The sequence below is a fragment of the Carcharodon carcharias genome, chromosome 2, assembly GCF_017639515.1.
Source record: "Carcharodon carcharias isolate sCarCar2 chromosome 2, sCarCar2.pri, whole genome shotgun sequence".
Lineage (NCBI taxonomy): Eukaryota > Metazoa > Chordata > Chondrichthyes > Lamniformes > Lamnidae > Carcharodon > Carcharodon carcharias.
Window position 1 is genome coordinate 25,937,587 of NC_054468.1, and position 18,649 is coordinate 25,956,235.

At 45.8% G+C, this 18,649-nt stretch overlaps 1 protein-coding gene across 6 annotated transcripts in view; it reads left to right on the plus strand.

Annotated features, from left to right (window-relative positions):
- The window catches only part of xrn1 (5'-3' exoribonuclease 1), a 104,310-nt gene that overhangs the window by 10,777 nt on the left and 74,884 nt on the right, over positions 1 to 18,649 (plus strand). For all 6 annotated transcript variants that reach the window (XM_041211636.1, XM_041211646.1, XM_041211608.1 and 3 more), the window contains exon 2: positions 8,705 to 8,937. In XM_041211636.1, coding sequence (XP_041067570.1) covers positions 8,705 to 8,937 — 233 coding nt within the window. The remainder of the gene's footprint in view (positions 1 to 8,704; positions 8,938 to 18,649) is intronic.

Consider the following 18,649-nt stretch of genomic DNA (forward strand, 5'->3'; position numbering starts at 1 on the left):
GCACCACATCCACAAATATTAATTCCCTCCACCACTGACCACAGTAGCAGCAGTGTGTGCCATCTACAAGCTGCACTATGGGAATTCACCAAGGCTCCTTAAACAACACCTTCCAAACTCACGACCACTCCTATCTAGAAGGACAAGGGCAGCAGACATATGGGAACACCACCACCTGGAAGTTCCCTTCCTAACCACACACCATCCTGACTTGGAAATATATCGCTGTTCCTTCACTGTCGCTGGGTCAAAATCCTGGAACTCCTTTCCTAACAGCACTGTTCGTGTACCTGCACCACATGGACTGCAGCACTTCAGGAAGGCAGCTCACCACCACCTTCTCAAGAGCAACTAGGAGTGGGCAATAAATGCTGGTCCAGCCAACGAAGCCCACATCCCGTGAATGAATTTAGAAAAAAAGGTTCCAAGGATGAAGTCCATCAGGATTTGAGGACTTGTCAGCCTGCAGCTGCAACAATTTGCTTAGCACTACTTACCTGGTGATTGTAATTATCTTGATTTACAGCTGTTTCTGGGATGTTACTTGTATCCTCTATTAAGAAGACTGATGCAAAATATCTGTTCAATTCATCTGCATTTCCTTATTTTCCATTATTAATTCCCCAGAGTCATTTTCTATAGGAGCAATGCTCATTTTAACTTTTTTCTTTAAATATCTATAGAAACTCCTACTACCTATCTCTATATTTCTAGCTCGCTTTCTCCCGTACTCGAGTTTTTCCCTACTTATTAACCTTTTAGTCATTCTTTGCTGTTTTTTTATATTATGGTCAATCTTCTGACCTGTCGCACATCTTTGCGCAATTAAATGCTTTTTCTTCAAGTTCAGTAATATCTTTAACTTTTCTGATTAACCATCCCCTTGGAATTTTTCTCTTGTTGGATTGCATCTATTTTGTGTGTTCTAAAACATCCCCTTAAATGTCTGTCACAGCATCCCTGTTAACCTAATTTGCTAGTTCACTTTAGCTAGCTCTGCTTTCATGCCCTCATAATTGCCATTATTTACCTTTATAATACTAGTCTTAGTCCCATTTTTCTCTCCCTCAAAACTGAATGTAAAATTCAACCATATTATGAATGCTGCTACCTAGGAGTGTCTTCGCTATGAGGTTATTAATCAATCCTGTCTCATTGTGCAATACTAGGTCTAGTAAAACCTGCTCTCTGGTTGGCTCCAGAATATGCTGTTCTAAGAAATTATCCCAAAAATATTCTATGAATTCCTCGTCTTAGCTACCTTTGCCCATCTGAGTTTTCCAGTCTACATGTAGATTTAAATCCCCGTGATTATTGCCGTACCTTTCTCACAAGCTCCCATTATTTTTTCCTTTATATGCAGCCCTACCATGTGGTTGCTGTTAGTGGGGCCTGTACACCACTCCCACGCGTGACTTCTTGGCACTATTATGTCTCCTATCTACTCAAACCACTTCTACATCCTGGTTTCCTGAACTTCGCTCATCCCTCTGTGTTGTGCTAATACCATTGTTAATTAACAGAGCCACCTGTTTCAAGCTTCATGTCCTTCCTAAATGTTGTGTACCCTTCAATATTCATGTCCCAATATATGTCATCCTCCAGCCATGTACTGGCTATTAGATTGTACTTATATATTTCTATTTGAGCTATCAGTTCATCTGTTTTGTTTTGAATACTACGTGCATTCAGATATAGAGCCTTTAGTTTTGTCCTTTTATTGTTTTTGTACCTCTAGCCTTATCTGCTGATTTACTCTTAGATGTGTACACTGTCCCCTCCTGTCACGATCTGTTTATCATTTCTCATATTAGTATGTTGCTCTCTTGCCTTTATCTTACTCTTTGGCCTGAATTTTACGTTCCGAGCTCATGCATGTGCCCGACCCGAATGCATGTGTGCAATATTCAGGTTGGTAGGTGCGTGCAAGTCAGAATCATGCCAGCTGACAATTAAAGGGCTAATTAAGACCATTAAAAAGCCTATTGACCGAGATTTTATGTTGCCCATGCAATTTTGCATTCTTCGCACAGGTAAACCGGGTAAAACTTGTCATCTAGGAGCGAGATAAAAGGCCCCTGGAGCACAAGCACTTGGATTTTATTTTTGATTTTGCTGCTGTCATATTTCTGAGTTTTGCCAGATTTTCTTTTTATTGCACTAGCTTTCTAAGTTGGTTCACTTCTAATTCTGTGCCAAAGTTCTAACAAAATAGATCAGCCTATACAAGTCATGGGGAACATTGACATTTACAAAAGACATTGACCTTGAAATTCATGGCCATTTGAATATTGCCACTGTAATTACATGTGGAATTGGGGGTTGAGCTGTGGGTAGGGGCTTTCTGAACATCAGATTCCCCATTACCCAAGCCTTCATTATGACCCAGCATACAGATACTACAGTAAAAATAGAAAATGCTGGAAAAACTCAGCATGTCTGGCAGCATCTGAGAGAGAGAAACAGAGTTAACATTTAAAGCCCATATGACTCTTCAGCATTTTCTGTTTATATTTCAGATTTTCAGCATCCACAGTTTTTTTTAACATTACAGATGTTGCAGGTTTGTTATCGGAGGTGTCCCAACTGACCTAACAGTAGATATAGAATATGATCAGATCCCTGCATAATTAATAACAGTTTTTAAAAAAGGATTCAAAAAAGGAACAACTAAACTTAGTTTGCAGCCCCCAGCTCCTGCTCCCTCACTTGGCCCACTACAGCCACTATCCCTAGCTGCGCCACCACAGCCAGGTAGTCCAGAGCTGCTGCAATAGCAGGTAGACCAGATGCAGCCTTGATAACATGGGTGTCTCCCATGTTGGAGCATTCTGCTCTCTGGAGTTCAGTAGGTTATGGGTTCAAGTCCCACTCCAGAGAGTTGAGTGCGTGGGCTTACGATCCCAGCGCAGTCCTCAGAGTGTGCTGCATTGTCTGAGGTGCCAGTGTTCAGGTGAGATGTTTATCTGAGACCATGTCTACCCTCTTGGATGGATGGAAAAGATCCAACATTGCTATCTATGGAGAGCGTAAATTGGCTGGCTGGCACATTTTCCAGATTATAGCAGTGATCACACTTCAGAAAGTGGTGAGGCACTCTGGGATGTCCTGAAGTCATGAAATGTACTAGAGAAATGCTTATTCATTATTTTTACTTTCTTCACTGATGTAAGTAGATGAAGAGAACCCCCTCGCCAGCTCTTTCCCCTCACTCGCCAGCTCTTTCCCCTCACTCGCCAGCTCTTTCCCCTCACTCGCCAGCTCTTTCCCCTCACTCGCCAGCTCTTTCCCCTCACTCGCCAGCTCTTTCCCCTCACTCGCCAGCTCTTTCCCCTCACTCGCCAGCTCTTTCCCCTCACTCGCCAGCTCTTTCCCCTCACTCGCCAGCTCTTTCCCCTCACTCGCCAGCTCTTTCCCCTCACTCGCCAGCTCTTTCCCCTCACTCGCCAGCTCTTTCCCCTCACTCGCCAGCTCTTTCCCCTCACTCGCCAGCTCTTTCCCCTCACTCGCCAGCTCTTTCCCCTCACTCGCCAGCTCTTTCCCCTCACTCGCCAGCTCTTTCCCCTCACTCGCCAGCTCTTTCCCCTCACTCGCCAGCTCTTTCCCCTCACTCGCCAGCTCTTTCCCCTCACTCGCCAGCTCTTTCCCCTCACTCGCCAGCTCTTTCCCCTCACTCGCCAGCTCTTTCCCCTCACTCGCCAGCTCTTTCCCCTCACTCGCCAGCTCTTTCCCCTCACTCGCCAGCTCTTTCCCCTCACTCGCCAGCTCTTTCCCCTCACTCGCCAGCTCTTTCCCCTCACTCGCCAGCTCTTTCCCCTCACTCGCCAGCTCTTTCCCCTCACTCGCCAGCTCTTTCCCCTCACTCGCCAGCTCTTTCCCCTCACTCGCCAGCTCTTTCCCCTCACTCGCCAGCTCTTTCCCCTCACTCGCCAGCTCTTTCCCCTCACTCGCCAGCTCTTTCCCCTCACTCGCCAGCTCTTTCCCCTCACTCGCCAGCTCTTTCCCCTCACTCGCCAGCTCTTTCCCCTCACTCGCCAGCTCTTTCCCCTCACTCGCCAGCTCTTTCCCCTCACTCGCCAGCTCTTTCCCCTCACTCGCCAGCTCTTTCCCCTCACTCGCCAGCTCTTTCCCCTCACTCGCCAGCTCTTTCCCCTCACTCGCCAGCTCTTTCCCCTCACTCGCCAGCTCTTTCCCCTCACTCGCCAGCTCTTTCCCCTCACTCGCCAGCTCTTTCCCCTCACTCGCCAGCTCTTTCCCCTCACTCGCCAGCTCTTTCCCCTCACTCGCCAGCTCTTTCCCCTCACTCGCCAGCTCTTTCCCCTCACTCGCCAGCTCTTTCCCCTCACTCGCCAGCTCTTTCCCCTCACTCGCCAGCTCTTTCCCCTCACTCGCCAGCTCTTTCCCCTCACTCGCCAGCTCTTTCCCCTCACTCGCCAGCTCTTTCCCCTCACTCGCCAGCTCTTTCCCCTCACTCGCCAGCTCTTTCCCCTCACTCGCCAGCTCTTTCCCCTCACTCGCCAGCTCTTTCCCCTCACTCGCCAGCTCTTTCCCCTCACTCGCCAGCTCTTTCCCCTCACTCGCCAGCTCTTTCCCCTCACTCGCCAGCTCTTTCCCCTCACTCGCCAGCTCTTTCCCCTCACTCGCCAGCTCTTTCCCCTCACTCGCCAGCTCTTTCCCCTCACTCGCCAGCTCTTTCCCCTCACTCGCCAGCTCTTTCCCCTCACTCGCCAGCTCTTTCCCCTCACTCGCCAGCTCTTTCCCCTCACTCGCCAGCTCTTTCCCCTCACTCGCCAGCTCTTTCCCCTCACTCGCCAGCTCTTTCCCCTCACTCGCCAGCTCTTTCCCCTCACTCGCCAGCTCTTTCCCCTCACTCGCCAGCTCTTTCCCCTCACTCGCCAGCTCTTTCCCCTCACTCGCCAGCTCTTTCCCCTCACTCGCCAGCTCTTTCCCCTCACTCGCCAGCTCTTTCCCCTCACTCGCCAGCTCTTTCCCCTCACTCGCCAGCTCTTTCCCCTCACTCGCCAGCTCTTTCCCCTCACTCGCCAGCTCTTTCCCCTCACTCGCCAGCTCTTTCCCCTCACTCGCCAGCTCTTTCCCCTCACTCGCCAGCTCTTTCCCCTCACTCGCCAGCTCTTTCCCCTCACTCGCCAGCTCTTTCCCCTCACTCGCCAGCTCTTTCCCCTCACTCGCCAGCTCTTTCCCCTCACTCGCCAGCTCTTTCCCCTCACTCGCCAGCTCTTTCCCCTCACTCGCCAGCTCTTTCCCCTCACTCGCCAGCTCTTTCCCCTCACTCGCCAGCTCTTTCCCCTCACTCGCCAGCTCTTTCCCCTCACTCGCCAGCTCTTTCCCCTCACTCGCCAGCTCTTTCCCCTCACTCGCCAGCTCTTTCCCCTCACTCGCCAGCTCTTTCCCCTCACTCGCCAGCTCTTTCCCCTCACTCGCCAGCTCTTTCCCCTCACTCGCCAGCTCTTTCCCCTCACTCGCCAGCTCTTTCCCCTCACTCGCCAGCTCTTTCCCCTCACTCGCCAGCTCTTTCCCCTCACTCGCCAGCTCTTTCCCCTCACTCGCCAGCTCTTTCCCCTCACTCGCCAGCTCTTTCCCCTCACTCGCCAGCTCTTTCCCCTCACTCGCCAGCTCTTTCCCCTCACTCGCCAGCTCTTTCCCCTCACTCGCCAGCTCTTTCCCCTCACTCGCCAGCTCTTTCCCCTCACTCGCCAGCTCTTTCCCCTCACTCGCCAGCTCTTTCCCCTCACTCGCCAGCTCTTTCCCCTCACTCGCCAGCTCTTTCCCCTCACTCGCCAGCTCTTTCCCCTCACTCGCCAGCTCTTTCCCCTCACTCGCCAGCTCTTTCCCCTCACTCGCCAGCTCTTTCCCCTCACTCGCCAGCTCTTTCCCCTCACTCGCCAGCTCCTTCCCCTCACTCGCCAGCTCTGGTTTCCTTCCCTTTCCTTTCCCCACCCTCCAACAGCTTCCTCCCTGATGCCACAAAGTTTAGCCGGATCAGTGGCAGATGCTGGGCATTACCTGTATATTTTCAAGGCACATTTCAGAACTACTATAGATAAATATATTGAGTCAGTGAAGGTTTTAGTCAGGATCAGTTCATAGCCAAAAAGCTGAAGTATTAACACCAAACTTGTTTCCATGTTGTAGGACCTGTTTTTCCACTGGAAGTTGAATTGAAGTTACCAGAGTCGTGCGGGATACCATTGGACCCGGCCCCTGACTAGTTCCCACCCCACCCGCACTGCCAGGCCCACCGGAAGACGTGTTTCACACCGAGCGGGCCTTACTTGGGCACTCAGTGTGAAATTGCATTGAAAACACGATCTTGCCTCGGAGCGGATTATACATCAGCTTCTGGGCCCACTGACTTTGCGCACATGCCAAATGTGAAATTCCACATAGTTTACCACATCTTCCCAAATTTGATCCCTTTCACCCATTGTTTAGTTTGAAGCCTTCTCTGCTTCCTTCGTTATGCAGCTCACTGGAACACTGATCCCAGCGCAGTTAGGGTGTAGACTGTCCCAGTGGGTACAGTCCCCATTTACTCAGTGCTGGTGCCAGTGCCCCATGAGCTGGAACCAACTTCTATTACACCAGTCTTTGATCCACGCATTCATTTCTCTAATCTAGCCCATGCCAATTTGCATGTGGCTCACGTAATAATCCAGAGATTGACATCATTGAGGTTCTGCTCCTTAATTTGGTGCTTAGCTCCTCATACTGACTCTCCAGAACCTCTTTCCTTGTCCCCACCTATGTCCTTGGATCACGTCAACTGGATCCTCACCCTCCCACTGCAAGTTCCTCTCCAGCCCTCAGCAGATGCCCTAAAGCCTGGCATCAGACAAGCAACACAGCCTTCTGTACTCTTGCTCGTTGCTGGAGAGAATATTGTTAATCCCCTCATTATACTGTCCCCTACTACCACTACATTCCCTTTTGCTTCTGCTGCTTGATGGCTTTCTGTACCCTGTGTCATTGCCAGTCTGCTCATCCAACCTGCAGACTTTGCTTTCATTCAAACAGGTTGCAAGCATTTCAAACCTGTTCGACAACTACAAGGCTGAGACTCCTCCATTCCTGTTTGCTCAGTCCCTTTACCTGCCTTACTCATGGTCACACCCTCTTGTCCCTCACCACTGATCAGAACAGATAACCTTATTCTGAGGTGTGACCATCTTCCAGTACAGTGTGTGTCTGGTTAACTCTCTCCCTCCCTGATGTTGCGCAGTGTCTGCAGTTTTATTTCCAGATTAATAACCCTGATCTGGAGTTCCTAAAGCTGCTTACACTTTGTGCAGATGTGTTTGTCCTGTATCCTGTTAGCATCCAGGAGCTCCCACATTCCACAGCTACAAAGCAACACCTGGCCTGCTATTGTTACTTATGTTATTATTTAATTACTTTCTTAATTAACTTAGAATAATTCCTATGTATACTACCATTTACTTATTGCATGCTAGTACCACCTACAACTGAGTTTTATGTTTCTTAATTCCTAATTGGCTTACTAGTTACTCACCAACCAGTCCCTTCCACTGTACTGAAATAAGAACAAGGTAGAAAAAAGAGAAGCATCCCCCCCCGCCCCAATCCTTAGTGTCCTAAGCCCAACCATCTTCAGCTGCTTCATCAATGACTTTCTTTCCATCATGAGATCAGGAAGTGAGGATGTTCGCTGATGAATGCACAATGTTCAGCGCCATGCATGATGACTCAGACACTGAAGCAATCTATGTGCAAATGCAGTAAGATTGTAACAATATCCAGACTTGGGCTGACAAGTGGCAAGTAACATATGTGCCAGGCAATGACCATCTCCAACAAGAGGGAATCTAATCATTGCCCCTTCACATTCTTTGGCTTTACCATCGCTGAATCCCCCATTATCAACACCCTAGAGGTTACCATTGACCAGAAACTGAACTGGACTAGCTATACAAATACTGTGGCTACAAGAGCAGGTCGGAGGCTAAGAATCCTGTGGCAAGTAACTCACCTCTTGCTTCCCCAAAGCCTGTCCACCATCTACAAGGCGCAAATCAAGAGTGTGATGGAATACTCTCCACTTGCCTGGCTGAGTGCAGCTCCAACAACACTCTTGAAACTTGAAGCTTGAAACCATCCAGGACAAAGCAGCCCACTTGATTGGCACCCCATCCACAAACATCACTCCTTCCACCATCAACACACAGTGGATGCACTGCAGGATCTCACCAGGTCCCCTTAGATAGCATCTTCCAAACCCACGACCGCTATCATCTAGAAGGACAAGGGCAGCAGACACATGGGAACACCACCACCTGGAAGTTCCCCTCCAAGCCACTCACCATCCTAACTTGGAAATATATTGCCGTTCCTTCACTGGGTTAAAATCCTGGAAATCCAACCACTCCCTCCACCCACCCACCCAAGCGGGTGTACCTACAGCACATGGACTGCAGTGGTTCAAGAAGACAGCTCACCACCACCTTCTCGAGGACAATTAGCGATGGGCAATAAATCCTGGCCTAGCCAGCAACACCCACATCCCATGAATGAATAAAAAAATAATAATTTTTTAATCACTGTATACTTTTATTAAAACCCTGTGGAATAGTGCACTGTTAGTTTGAAATAGGAAACTTTTGTTAATTATAGTTGTTAATCCTGCATGATTCGTTCATTAAATGGTTTTCTGGATTCAATTTTACAGATTCCGGAATTTGACAATCTCTATCTGGATATGAATGGAATTATCCATCAATGTTCTCACCCAAACGATGAAGATGTGCACTTTCGAATCTCTGAGGAAAAAATAATTGCTGATATTTTCCACTATGTGGAAGTACTATTTCGCATCATTAAGCCAAAGAAAGTCTTCTTCATGGCAGTTGATGGTGTGGCTCCAAGAGCAAAAATGAATCAACAACGTGGCAGACGTTTTAGGTAAGAAAATTGTTTGATGGGCAGTTAAAAATGGTCATGGCACTTGAGTCGCTTTGCAAATTTATTTCAGAAGTAACTGAGTCACAAAAACTAGCAAAGTCCAGTCTGTCAGTTTGGCATTCCTGGCGCTATAATTAACCCTGGGCTAGGGAATGGAAAGATATTTAGCGATTTTCAGCCTTGTATTTTGCATCAATGAATGCCTGTGAACACGGAGTACAACGATTGAGCTCTGTTGAGATGTTTCCTGTGGTCACACAGCCTACATTCAGTGTGTTGGGTCCCACGTGATTATTGGCCACTTGTATTCTGCACAAGACAATGAACAGCACTGCAGAACTGCACCCAGTTAGAAGTTAATTAATGCCTTCAGGAAAGAAGAAACTTCAGGAAAGATATCCAAAAGCAAAATATTGCCAATGCTGGAAATCTGAAAAAAGAACAGAAAATGCTGGAAATATTCAGGTCTCGCAGCATCTGTGAAGTGAGAAACAGAGTTAATGTTTCAGGTCATGACCTTTCATCAGAAGTGCTTGTTGGGGGGGATTCACTGATGGTGTTGCCATTGAATGTCAAGGGGAGATGGTTAGATTCTCTCTTGTTGGACATAGACATTGCCTGGCACTTGTGTGGCAGGAATGCTACTTGATGGTTCGGTGTAGGACACTACCCTGAGGATTTTATTTGATTAATATAGATGTAAGATATTTGTTGGATGTCAATCAATTCAGTCCCAGGACATCGCTGGAGGAGTTCCTCATGGTAATGTCAAGGCACAATCATTTTCAGCTACTTCATTAATGACCTTCCCTTCATCGTAAGGTCAGAAGTGAGGAAGTGATGATTGCACAGTGTTCAGTACCATTTGCAACTCCTCAGGTACTGAAGCGGTCCGTGCCCAGATGCAGCAAGAGCTGGACAAGATTCAAGCTTGGAGGTGATAAATGGCAACTGGCCTTTGCTTGGGTTGAGATGATTGACCTCCTACAACCAGAACCATCTTTCTTTGTGCTAGGTAAGACTCTGACTAGTGGAGAGTTTTCCCCCTGAATCCGATTGATTTCAATTTTGGAAGGGCTTGTTGATGCCACAATCTGTCAGATGCAGCGTTGATGTTGAGACAGTCATTCTGAGCTCAGGAATTTAGCTCTTTTGTCCATGTTTAGACCAAGGCTGTAATGAGAATTGAAGCTGAGTGGCCCTGGGGGAACCCAAACAGCTGGAATGCTGCCAGGGTCCTTAGCCTTTGTTGCATCTAGTGGCTTCAGCCGCTTCTTTATATCACGTGGAGTGAATTGAATTGTCTGAAGACTAATGTCTATGATGATGGGGACCTCGGGTGGAAGCTGAGATGGATCATTTACTTAGCACTTCTGGCTGAAGATGTTTGCAAATGCTTCAGCCTTGTATTTTGCATCAATGTGCTGGGCTTCTGCAAAATTGAGGAAGGTAATGTTTTTGGATCCTTCTCCTCTGGCTAGTTTAGTTGTCCACCACTATTCATAATTAGATGTGGTAGGACTCCAGAGCTGTGATCTGCTCTGTCATTTGTGGGAATGCTTAACTGTCTACAACTTGCTGCTTTCAGGGCTTAAAGGGCTATATTATGACAGCATGTTGCATAAACTTGGCTTTTATTCCCTGAGTTCAAGATGTTGGGGGTTGATCTGATTTAAGGTATTTAATAGGGACAGACAAACTATTTCCTCTGATGGGATGAATCCAGAACGATGGGACACAAACTTGAAACTAGAACTAGGACTTTTAATATGCAATCAGAAAGTATTGTTTTGTGCAAAGGGTAGGATAAATCTGTAGCACTCCCCTATTAGGTTGTGGATGTTGGGTCTATTGACATTTTTAAAACTTTTGAGATCAATAGATTTTTGTTAGGTAAGAGTATGAAGGGAAGCAAAAACAGAATTACCTGGAAAAACTCAGCAGGTCTGGTAGCATCGGCGGAGAAGAAAAGAGTTGACGTTTCGAGTCCTCATGACCCTTCGACAGAACTTGAGTTCGAGTCCAAGAAAGAGTTGAAATATAAGCTGGTTTAAGTCCTACTCTGGCCCCCTTCCACAACTCTTTCTCCAGTACATTGATGATTACTTCGGTGCTGCTTCATGCTCTCGTCGGGACTTAGAAAAATTTATTAATTTTGCTTCCAATCTCCACCCCTCCATCATTTTCACGTGGTCCATCTCTGACATTTCCCTTCCCTTCCTTGACCTCTCTGTCTCAATCTCTGGTGATAGACTGTCCACCAATATCCATTACAAACTCCCACAGCTACCTCGACTACAGCTCCTCACACCCCGCTTCCTGTAAGGACTCCATCCCATTCTCTCAGTTCCTTCGCCTCCGTCGCATCTGTTCCGATGATGCTACCTTCAAAAACAATTCCTCTGACATGTCCTCCTTCTTCCTTAACCGAGGTTTTCCAACCACGGTCGTTGACAGGGCCCTCAACCGTGTCCGGCCCATCTCCCGCGCATCCGCCCTCACGCCTTCTCCTCCCTCCCAGAAACATGATAGTGTTCCCCTTGTCCTCACTTATCACCCCACCAGCCTCCGCATTCAAAGGATCATCCTCTGCCATTTCCGCCAACTCCAGCATGATGCCACCACCAAACACATCTTCCCTTCACCCCCCTATCGGCATTCCGTAGGGATCGCTCCCTCCGGGACACCCTGGTCCACTCCTCCATCACCCCCTACTCCTCAACCCCCTCCTATGGCACCACCCCATGCCCACGCAAAAGATGCAACACCTGCCCCTTCACTTCCTCTCTCCTCACCATCCAAGGGCCCAAACACTCCTTTCAAGTGAAGCAGCATTTCACTTGCATTTCCCCCAACTTAGTCTACTGCATTCGTTGCTCCCAATGTGGTCTCCTCTACATTGGAGAGACCAAACGTAAACTGGGCGACCGCTTTGCAGAACACCTGCAGTCTGTCCGCAAGAATGACCCAAACCTCCCTGTTGCTTGCCATTTTAACACTCCACCCTGCTCTCTTGCCCACATGTCTGTCCTTGGCTTGCTACATTGTTCCAGTGAAGCCCAACGCAAACTGGAGGAACAACACCTCATCTTCCGACTAGGCACTTTACAGCCTTCCGGACTGAATATTGAATTCAACAACTTTAGGTCTTGAGCTCCCTCCCCCATCCCCACCCCTTTTCTGTTTTTCCCACTTCCTTTTTTTTCTCCAATAAATTATATAGATTTTTCTTTTCCCACCTATTTCCATTATTTTTAAATATTTTAAAATCTTTTATGCTCCCCCCACCCCCACTAGATATACCTTGAGTGCCCTACCATCCATTCTTAATTAGCACATTCGTTAAGATAATATCACCAACTTTAACACCTATGTGTTCTTTTGTTCTATTGTTGTTGACATCTTTTGATGATCTGCTTCTATCACTGCTTGTTTGTCCCTACAACCACACCAACCCCCTCCACTTCTCTCTCTCTCTCTCTCCACCCCCCCCACACACCTTAAACCAGCTTATATTTCAACTCTTTCTTGGACTCGAACTCAAGTTCTGTCGAAGGGTCATGAGGACTCGAAACGTCAACTCTTTTCTTCCCCGCCGATGCTGCCAGACCTGCTGAGTTTTTCCAGGTAATTCTGTTTTTGTTTTGGATTTCCAGCATCCGCAGTTTTTTTGTTTTTATCTTGAGAGTATGAAGGGATATGGAGAAAAGATGGGCTAATGGATTTGAGGTTCAGGTTGTCTAGTGTGATGGTGGAACAAACTTGAGCACTGAATTGCTTACTCCTGTTTCTATGTAAAATGAATTTGAAAGGAATTTGAAAGGATACTCTGAATCACAAAGGAATTGAATATTGATTTGTTTCTGTATGGTTATCTTGGAAAGCTGGGATAACCCCATGGCTCCGTTGCCAACCATCTCCTTAAACCTGGAAAAATTCAGCAGATCAGGCAGCATCTGTGGAAAGAGAAGCAGAGTTAATGTTTCAAGTCCAGTACGATTCTTCTTTGGAAGAAGAGTCAAATTGGACTCAACTTAGTATAAGGAAGTATAAGGAACTCAGACTTTTTTGTGACTCAAATTGAGACAATCTGTTCGGTTGTCTTTACCATGCCCGTTGCAGACCAAGGTTCCCATCTGCCCTACTCAGTCTTTTTTCCAATTTCTCTTTTATCCTCCCCTTCCATTTCCCCTTCAAATTCATCTTGTTCATGAAAGCCAGCTTCTGTTCTCTTGATCCCACTAAGCTACTAACCACCTAAATTCTCTTCCTCACCCCACATTAACTGACACTTTGTGGTTCAATTTCCTCAGGTACTCCTTTTCAAAACTGCAATTATCTCCGCCCTTCAAAAAACTTATCCTCCATCCCTCTGTTTATGGAAACTATCGTTCCTTTTCAAGCTCCTTGAATATGTTGTTGCTTCCCAAATCTGTGACCAATTGTCCTTCCTGCAGCTTCATGTTGGAATCTCTCTAATTAGGTTTCTCCCCCATTATAGCCATGGAGCAGGTCCGATCAAAGCCACTGTGACCTTGCTGCATTTTCTTTCCTCGTTGTCGGTTTCTCTTCAGTCTTTGACATGGTTAGGCAGCTAAGTCAATGATGTGTATTGCCAATCATACAGTCACAAAAGTTTACATTGTTTTATCAACAAACCTACTGGATAATGGGATCCTTTATATTAAAAAAAAACAAGTGCAGGTGATAATTAGTGGTTGCTTGATTAAATCTGAACTCAAGATTAAGAAAGTTTTAAAACACTTAATGAGCTTTGAATGTAAAACACTTTTAAAAAAAAAAATGGTGTGCTATTTTTCTAAAAGAAAGTCAATAAGTTTTATTGGAATGAAGTGTTTTCAATTTACTGTCTTATTTTTCTTCAAATAATTTGGAAAAACAGCTGAGAAGAAACTAATAATAGTTAAGAAATATTTTCTCCAATTTAGCCACTGAATGGTACAAATGAACCTTGGGGCAACTGGTAGCCCTACAGATAGTCCAGGTGCACAATCGGCATTTGCCTCAAGGGTCATAGTTCTGGGCAAAGACATCAAATCCCAAGCCTATGCTTTTGAGAAGTTGAGGCCTTAAACTGAGAACTTTTAACAGAGGCATGGAGACAAGTGATTATCATGAAAAATGTATTTTTTTGAATGTTTTGTTTAAACTCTTATTTTAGATGTTGGAAACACAGAATCACAGTGCAGAAGAGGCCCTTCGGCCCATCGAGTCTGCACCAACACGTGAGAAACACCTGACGTACCTACTTAATCCCATTTACCAGCACTTGGCCCATAGCCTTGAATGTTATGACGCGCCAAGTGCTCATCCAGGTACTTTTTAAAGGATGTAAGGCAACCCGCCTCCACCACCCTCCCAGGCAGTGTATTCCAGACTGTCACCACCCTCTGGGTAAAAAAGCTTTTCCTCACATCCCCCCTAAACCTCCGGCCCCTCGCCTTGAACTTGTGTCCCCTTGTGACTGACCCTTCAACTGCTCCCTATCCACCCTGTCCATGTCCTTCATAATCTTGTACACCTCAATCAGGTAGCCCCTCAGTCTTCTCTGCTCCAACGAAAACAACCCAAGTCTATCCAAACTCTCTTGATAACTTAAATGTTTCATCCCAGGCAACATCCTGGTGAATCTCCTCTGCACCCGCTCCAGTGCAATCACATCCTTCCTATAGTGTGGCGACCAGAAGTGCACACAGTACTCCAGCTGTGGCCTCACCAAGGTTCTATACAACTCCAACATGACCTCCCTACTTTTGTAATCTATGCCTTGATTGATAAAGGCAAGTGTCCCATATTCCTTTTTCACCACCCCACTAACATGCCCCTCCACCTTCAGAGATCTATGGGCACACACGCCAAGGTCCTTTTGTTCCTCAGAACTTCCTAGTGCCATGCTGCTCATTGAATACTTCCTTGTCAAATTACTCCTTCCAAAGTATATAGCCTCACACTTTTCAGGGTTAAATTCCATCTGCGCCACTTACCTGCCCTTTTCACCATCCCGTCTATATCTTCCTATAGCCCAAAACACTCAACCTCACTGTTAACACCTGCCCAATCTTTGTGTCATCCGCAAACTTACTAATCCTACCCCCCACATAGTCATCAATGTTGTTTATATAAATGACAAATAATAAGGGACCGAGCACAGATCCCTGTGGTATGCCACTGGGCACTGGCTTCCAGTCACTAAAGCATCCTTCTGTCATCACCCTCTGCCTCCTACAACTAAGCCAATTTTGAATCCACCTTATCAAATTATCCTATATCCCATGTGCCTTTGCCTTCTTTCTAAGTCTCCCATGTGGGACCTTGTCAAGGGCTTTGCTGAAATCCATATAAACTACATCAACTGCACTACCCTCATCTACACACCTGGTCACCTCCTCAAAAAATTCAATCAAATTTGTTAGGTATGACCTCCCTCTGACAAAGCCATGCTGACTATCCCTGATCAAACCTTGCCTCTTCAAGTGGAGATAGATACTCTCCTTCAGAAATTTCTCCAATAGTTTCCCTACCACTGATGTGAGACTCACTGGTCTGTAGTTCCCTGGCTTATCTCTACAACCCTTCTTAATTAGTGGAACCACATTAGCTGTTCTCCAGTCCTCTGGCATCTCTCCCGTGGCCAGAGAGGAATTAAAATTTGGGTCAGAGCCCCTGCGATCTCCTCCCTTGTCTCCCTCAGCAGTGTGGGACACAAATCATCCGGACCTGGAGATTTGTCCACTTTTAAGCCCGCCAACACCTCTAGTACCTTGTTACTCCCTATATCAATTTCCTTAAGAATCTTGCAGTCTCTCTCCCCGAGTTCGATACCTTCATCCTCATTCTCTTGGGTGAAGATGGACGTGGAGTATTCATTCAACATTCTAGTGATGTCCTCTGGCTCCACCCATAGATTGTCCCCATGGTCCCTTATGGGCCCTACTCTTTCCCTGGTTATCTTCTTCCCATTGATATACTTATAGACTATCTTGGGATTTTCCCTACTTTTACCAGCCAGAGCTTTCTCATATCCTCTCTTTGCTCTCCTAATGGCTTAAGCTCCACCCTGTACTGTCTGTACTCCACTAATGCCTTTGCTGATTTGCTTCCCTTGTACCTGCTAAAAGCCTCTTTTCCTTCTCATCGTAACCTGAATATCTCTGCTCATCCATGGTTCTCTGGGCTTGTTACTCCTTCCTATCTCCCTAGTGGGAACATGTTGAGCCTGTACTCTCCCCATTTCCTCTTTGAACGCTCCCCCATTGTTCCTCTGTAGATTTTCCCACAAGTAACTGTTCCCAGTCAACCTTGGCCAGATCCTGCCTTATTTTACTAAAATCCACTCTCCCCAATCCAAAACATTTTTTTGCAACTTGTTTAGAAGATTTAGTTATGGAGAAGAAAATGATAAATGTAAAATTTGCGGAGAGTATTTTCAATGATCTCAGAAGGAAAATAGTACAGTACCACCTGGTGGCCAAATGTACCACACTGCTTGCAAATTCAATGCAGTTTTTTAATCTTGCACAACTGTCATTTAATAAACATTGGGCCTTTAGTAACTAGAAAGGTCTGTTACCTCTAAAATTGAAAATTCTATCGTAGCAGTACAGATGGCATAGTCATTCCAAGAATTGAAAATTTATGGGATTTTGTGTAGATCTGGCTTACATATTGGAGTTTTCAATGGAACATTCACCTTGCACCAATTTACTATATCGTTGATTGATTTTTGGCATTGTATGCAGGGAATCGAGACCAAATGTATTCTACAGGTGCCATGTAGTTGGAGGGCAAGGGATAACTTGGCCCATTGCTAAGATGCAATGCGGTCTCCATTTTCAAGTCATACATTCTGACCTTGCTTTGTATAACATTTTCATTTGTATATGAAATTATAGTTAAAAATCAAAACTTCTAACATTTTGGGATGAGTAAATTTTTTTTAATAAAAAGCCAGGATACAAGCAAAGAACTGTAGAGTGGAACAATTAGATTGTTCTTTGAAAAAGAACTAGTGCAGAATTGATGAGCCAAAGGGCCTCATGCTGTGCTATAATTATCTGTCAGTCTATATGGAGCATTGGAATTCTTTGCAGTACAAGCTGAAGAGCTGGCAGATGCAAAACAGGTAATAGTGCTGCCATGGGTGGGAAGGTGTAACTACAGGACAAAGTTCCATTATAAGGACTCATGGAAACTTATAGTTAAGCAGAGTGTGTATTGACAACAGAAGTATGATTTTCTAGACATGAAGTGTATGCAGATTGTTATGGAAACTATACTTGTTGAGCTTGGAGGTTGGGAACTTTAACTCCTGATGGACTTCAACCTTCCTGTGCATATGGAGTGGGCTGCACATGCGCAGTTCAGCAACTGGTGAGTTCTTCGGGCCCAGGACAGGCCCAGTGCACTTGAGCATAAAGAGAGAGAAGAAAGAAAAGGCGTGAAAACTCGGGTCGGGTGACCAAGTGCAACGGTGGGGGGATCTCCCAAAAGAAAATCCCAGGTAAAGAACAGAGATAGGTCCCAGTTAAGTTGAGGAACAAGAGCAGCAGGGAATGAGGTTCCTGTTAGAAAAAGGGCTGTGGGGAGCAGACTTTTAAGTGAAGATGGCAGCCATGGGTTGGTGACTCTGTGCTGTGGGCTGTTGAGGCAAAGGTACCCCTTTGGAGCAGTAGCATTTTGCTTGGCATGGCTGAAGATCTGAAGTTTTGCCTGTAATTTTGTGCTTGGGAATCCAGGGGAATGGAATCTCGGCAGATGAGATTGAAATTCTGAGAGGTGGGCTGTAGTTGATACCATTCAAGTATGGTAATTGAAGAGGGCTCAAGAGTTGCCCTGAAGATCCAGTGAGGCAGCCGAAGTTTGGTGACTCCATGTTGCGAGATGTTGGGGCAAAGGTGTAACTACAGGACAAAGTTCCATTATAAGTACACATAGAAATTAGAGCAATAGTGTTCTGCTTGGCGCAGCCAAAGAGCTGAAATTGTGTTTTATGAGTTGGTGATTGAGTCTAGACTCGAGATTCCATTCCCTTGGATTCCAGGGAAGGGAGGTGGGCCGTTATTGAAGCCCTCTGAGTTGGAGTGAACTATTGGAAAGAACTCCAAGGCAAGATCTTTGAAAGAAGTTAAAATTGGAATCCCTTGTGAGCGCAACAGAGTTTCAGTGAGATTAGTTGATTGCAATGTTACTGATTTCTGGGTGGATTATTGAGAAATCTGGAATCTCTTTTGGTCGCATTTGACATTTATTGTGCTGTGTGGTGTGTTCGACCAGCTTTGCTGTTAATTCATATGTACCTCATATTAACACTGAATGTTAGAGTATAATATAGATATTCTAAATTGTTTTATCTTTCGGCCCTTGTATAATAAAGTTTATTTTGTTTGTTCAAAACCCGTGGAATCTTGTGGCTTAAGTGTCTTGATTCTCAAACTTAGTCTACTTTAAACAAGCCGTTATTGGTCCCTAACCAGATCTTACAAATAACTTGGGGGTCTGGTCAAGGATCATAACAAGATGTAAGATTTTTAGTATAATATATAAATAGAAAGATGCAACAAATTTTGTGCATTGCATTTGTTGTAAAATTTAAGGTTCCAGACAAAGATGATAGAGATATGTTTCCAGGCAGAAGGCATTAAAAATGAGGGGGGGAATGATCTAGGGTTGTGGAAAAATGTTGAAGGAGTTG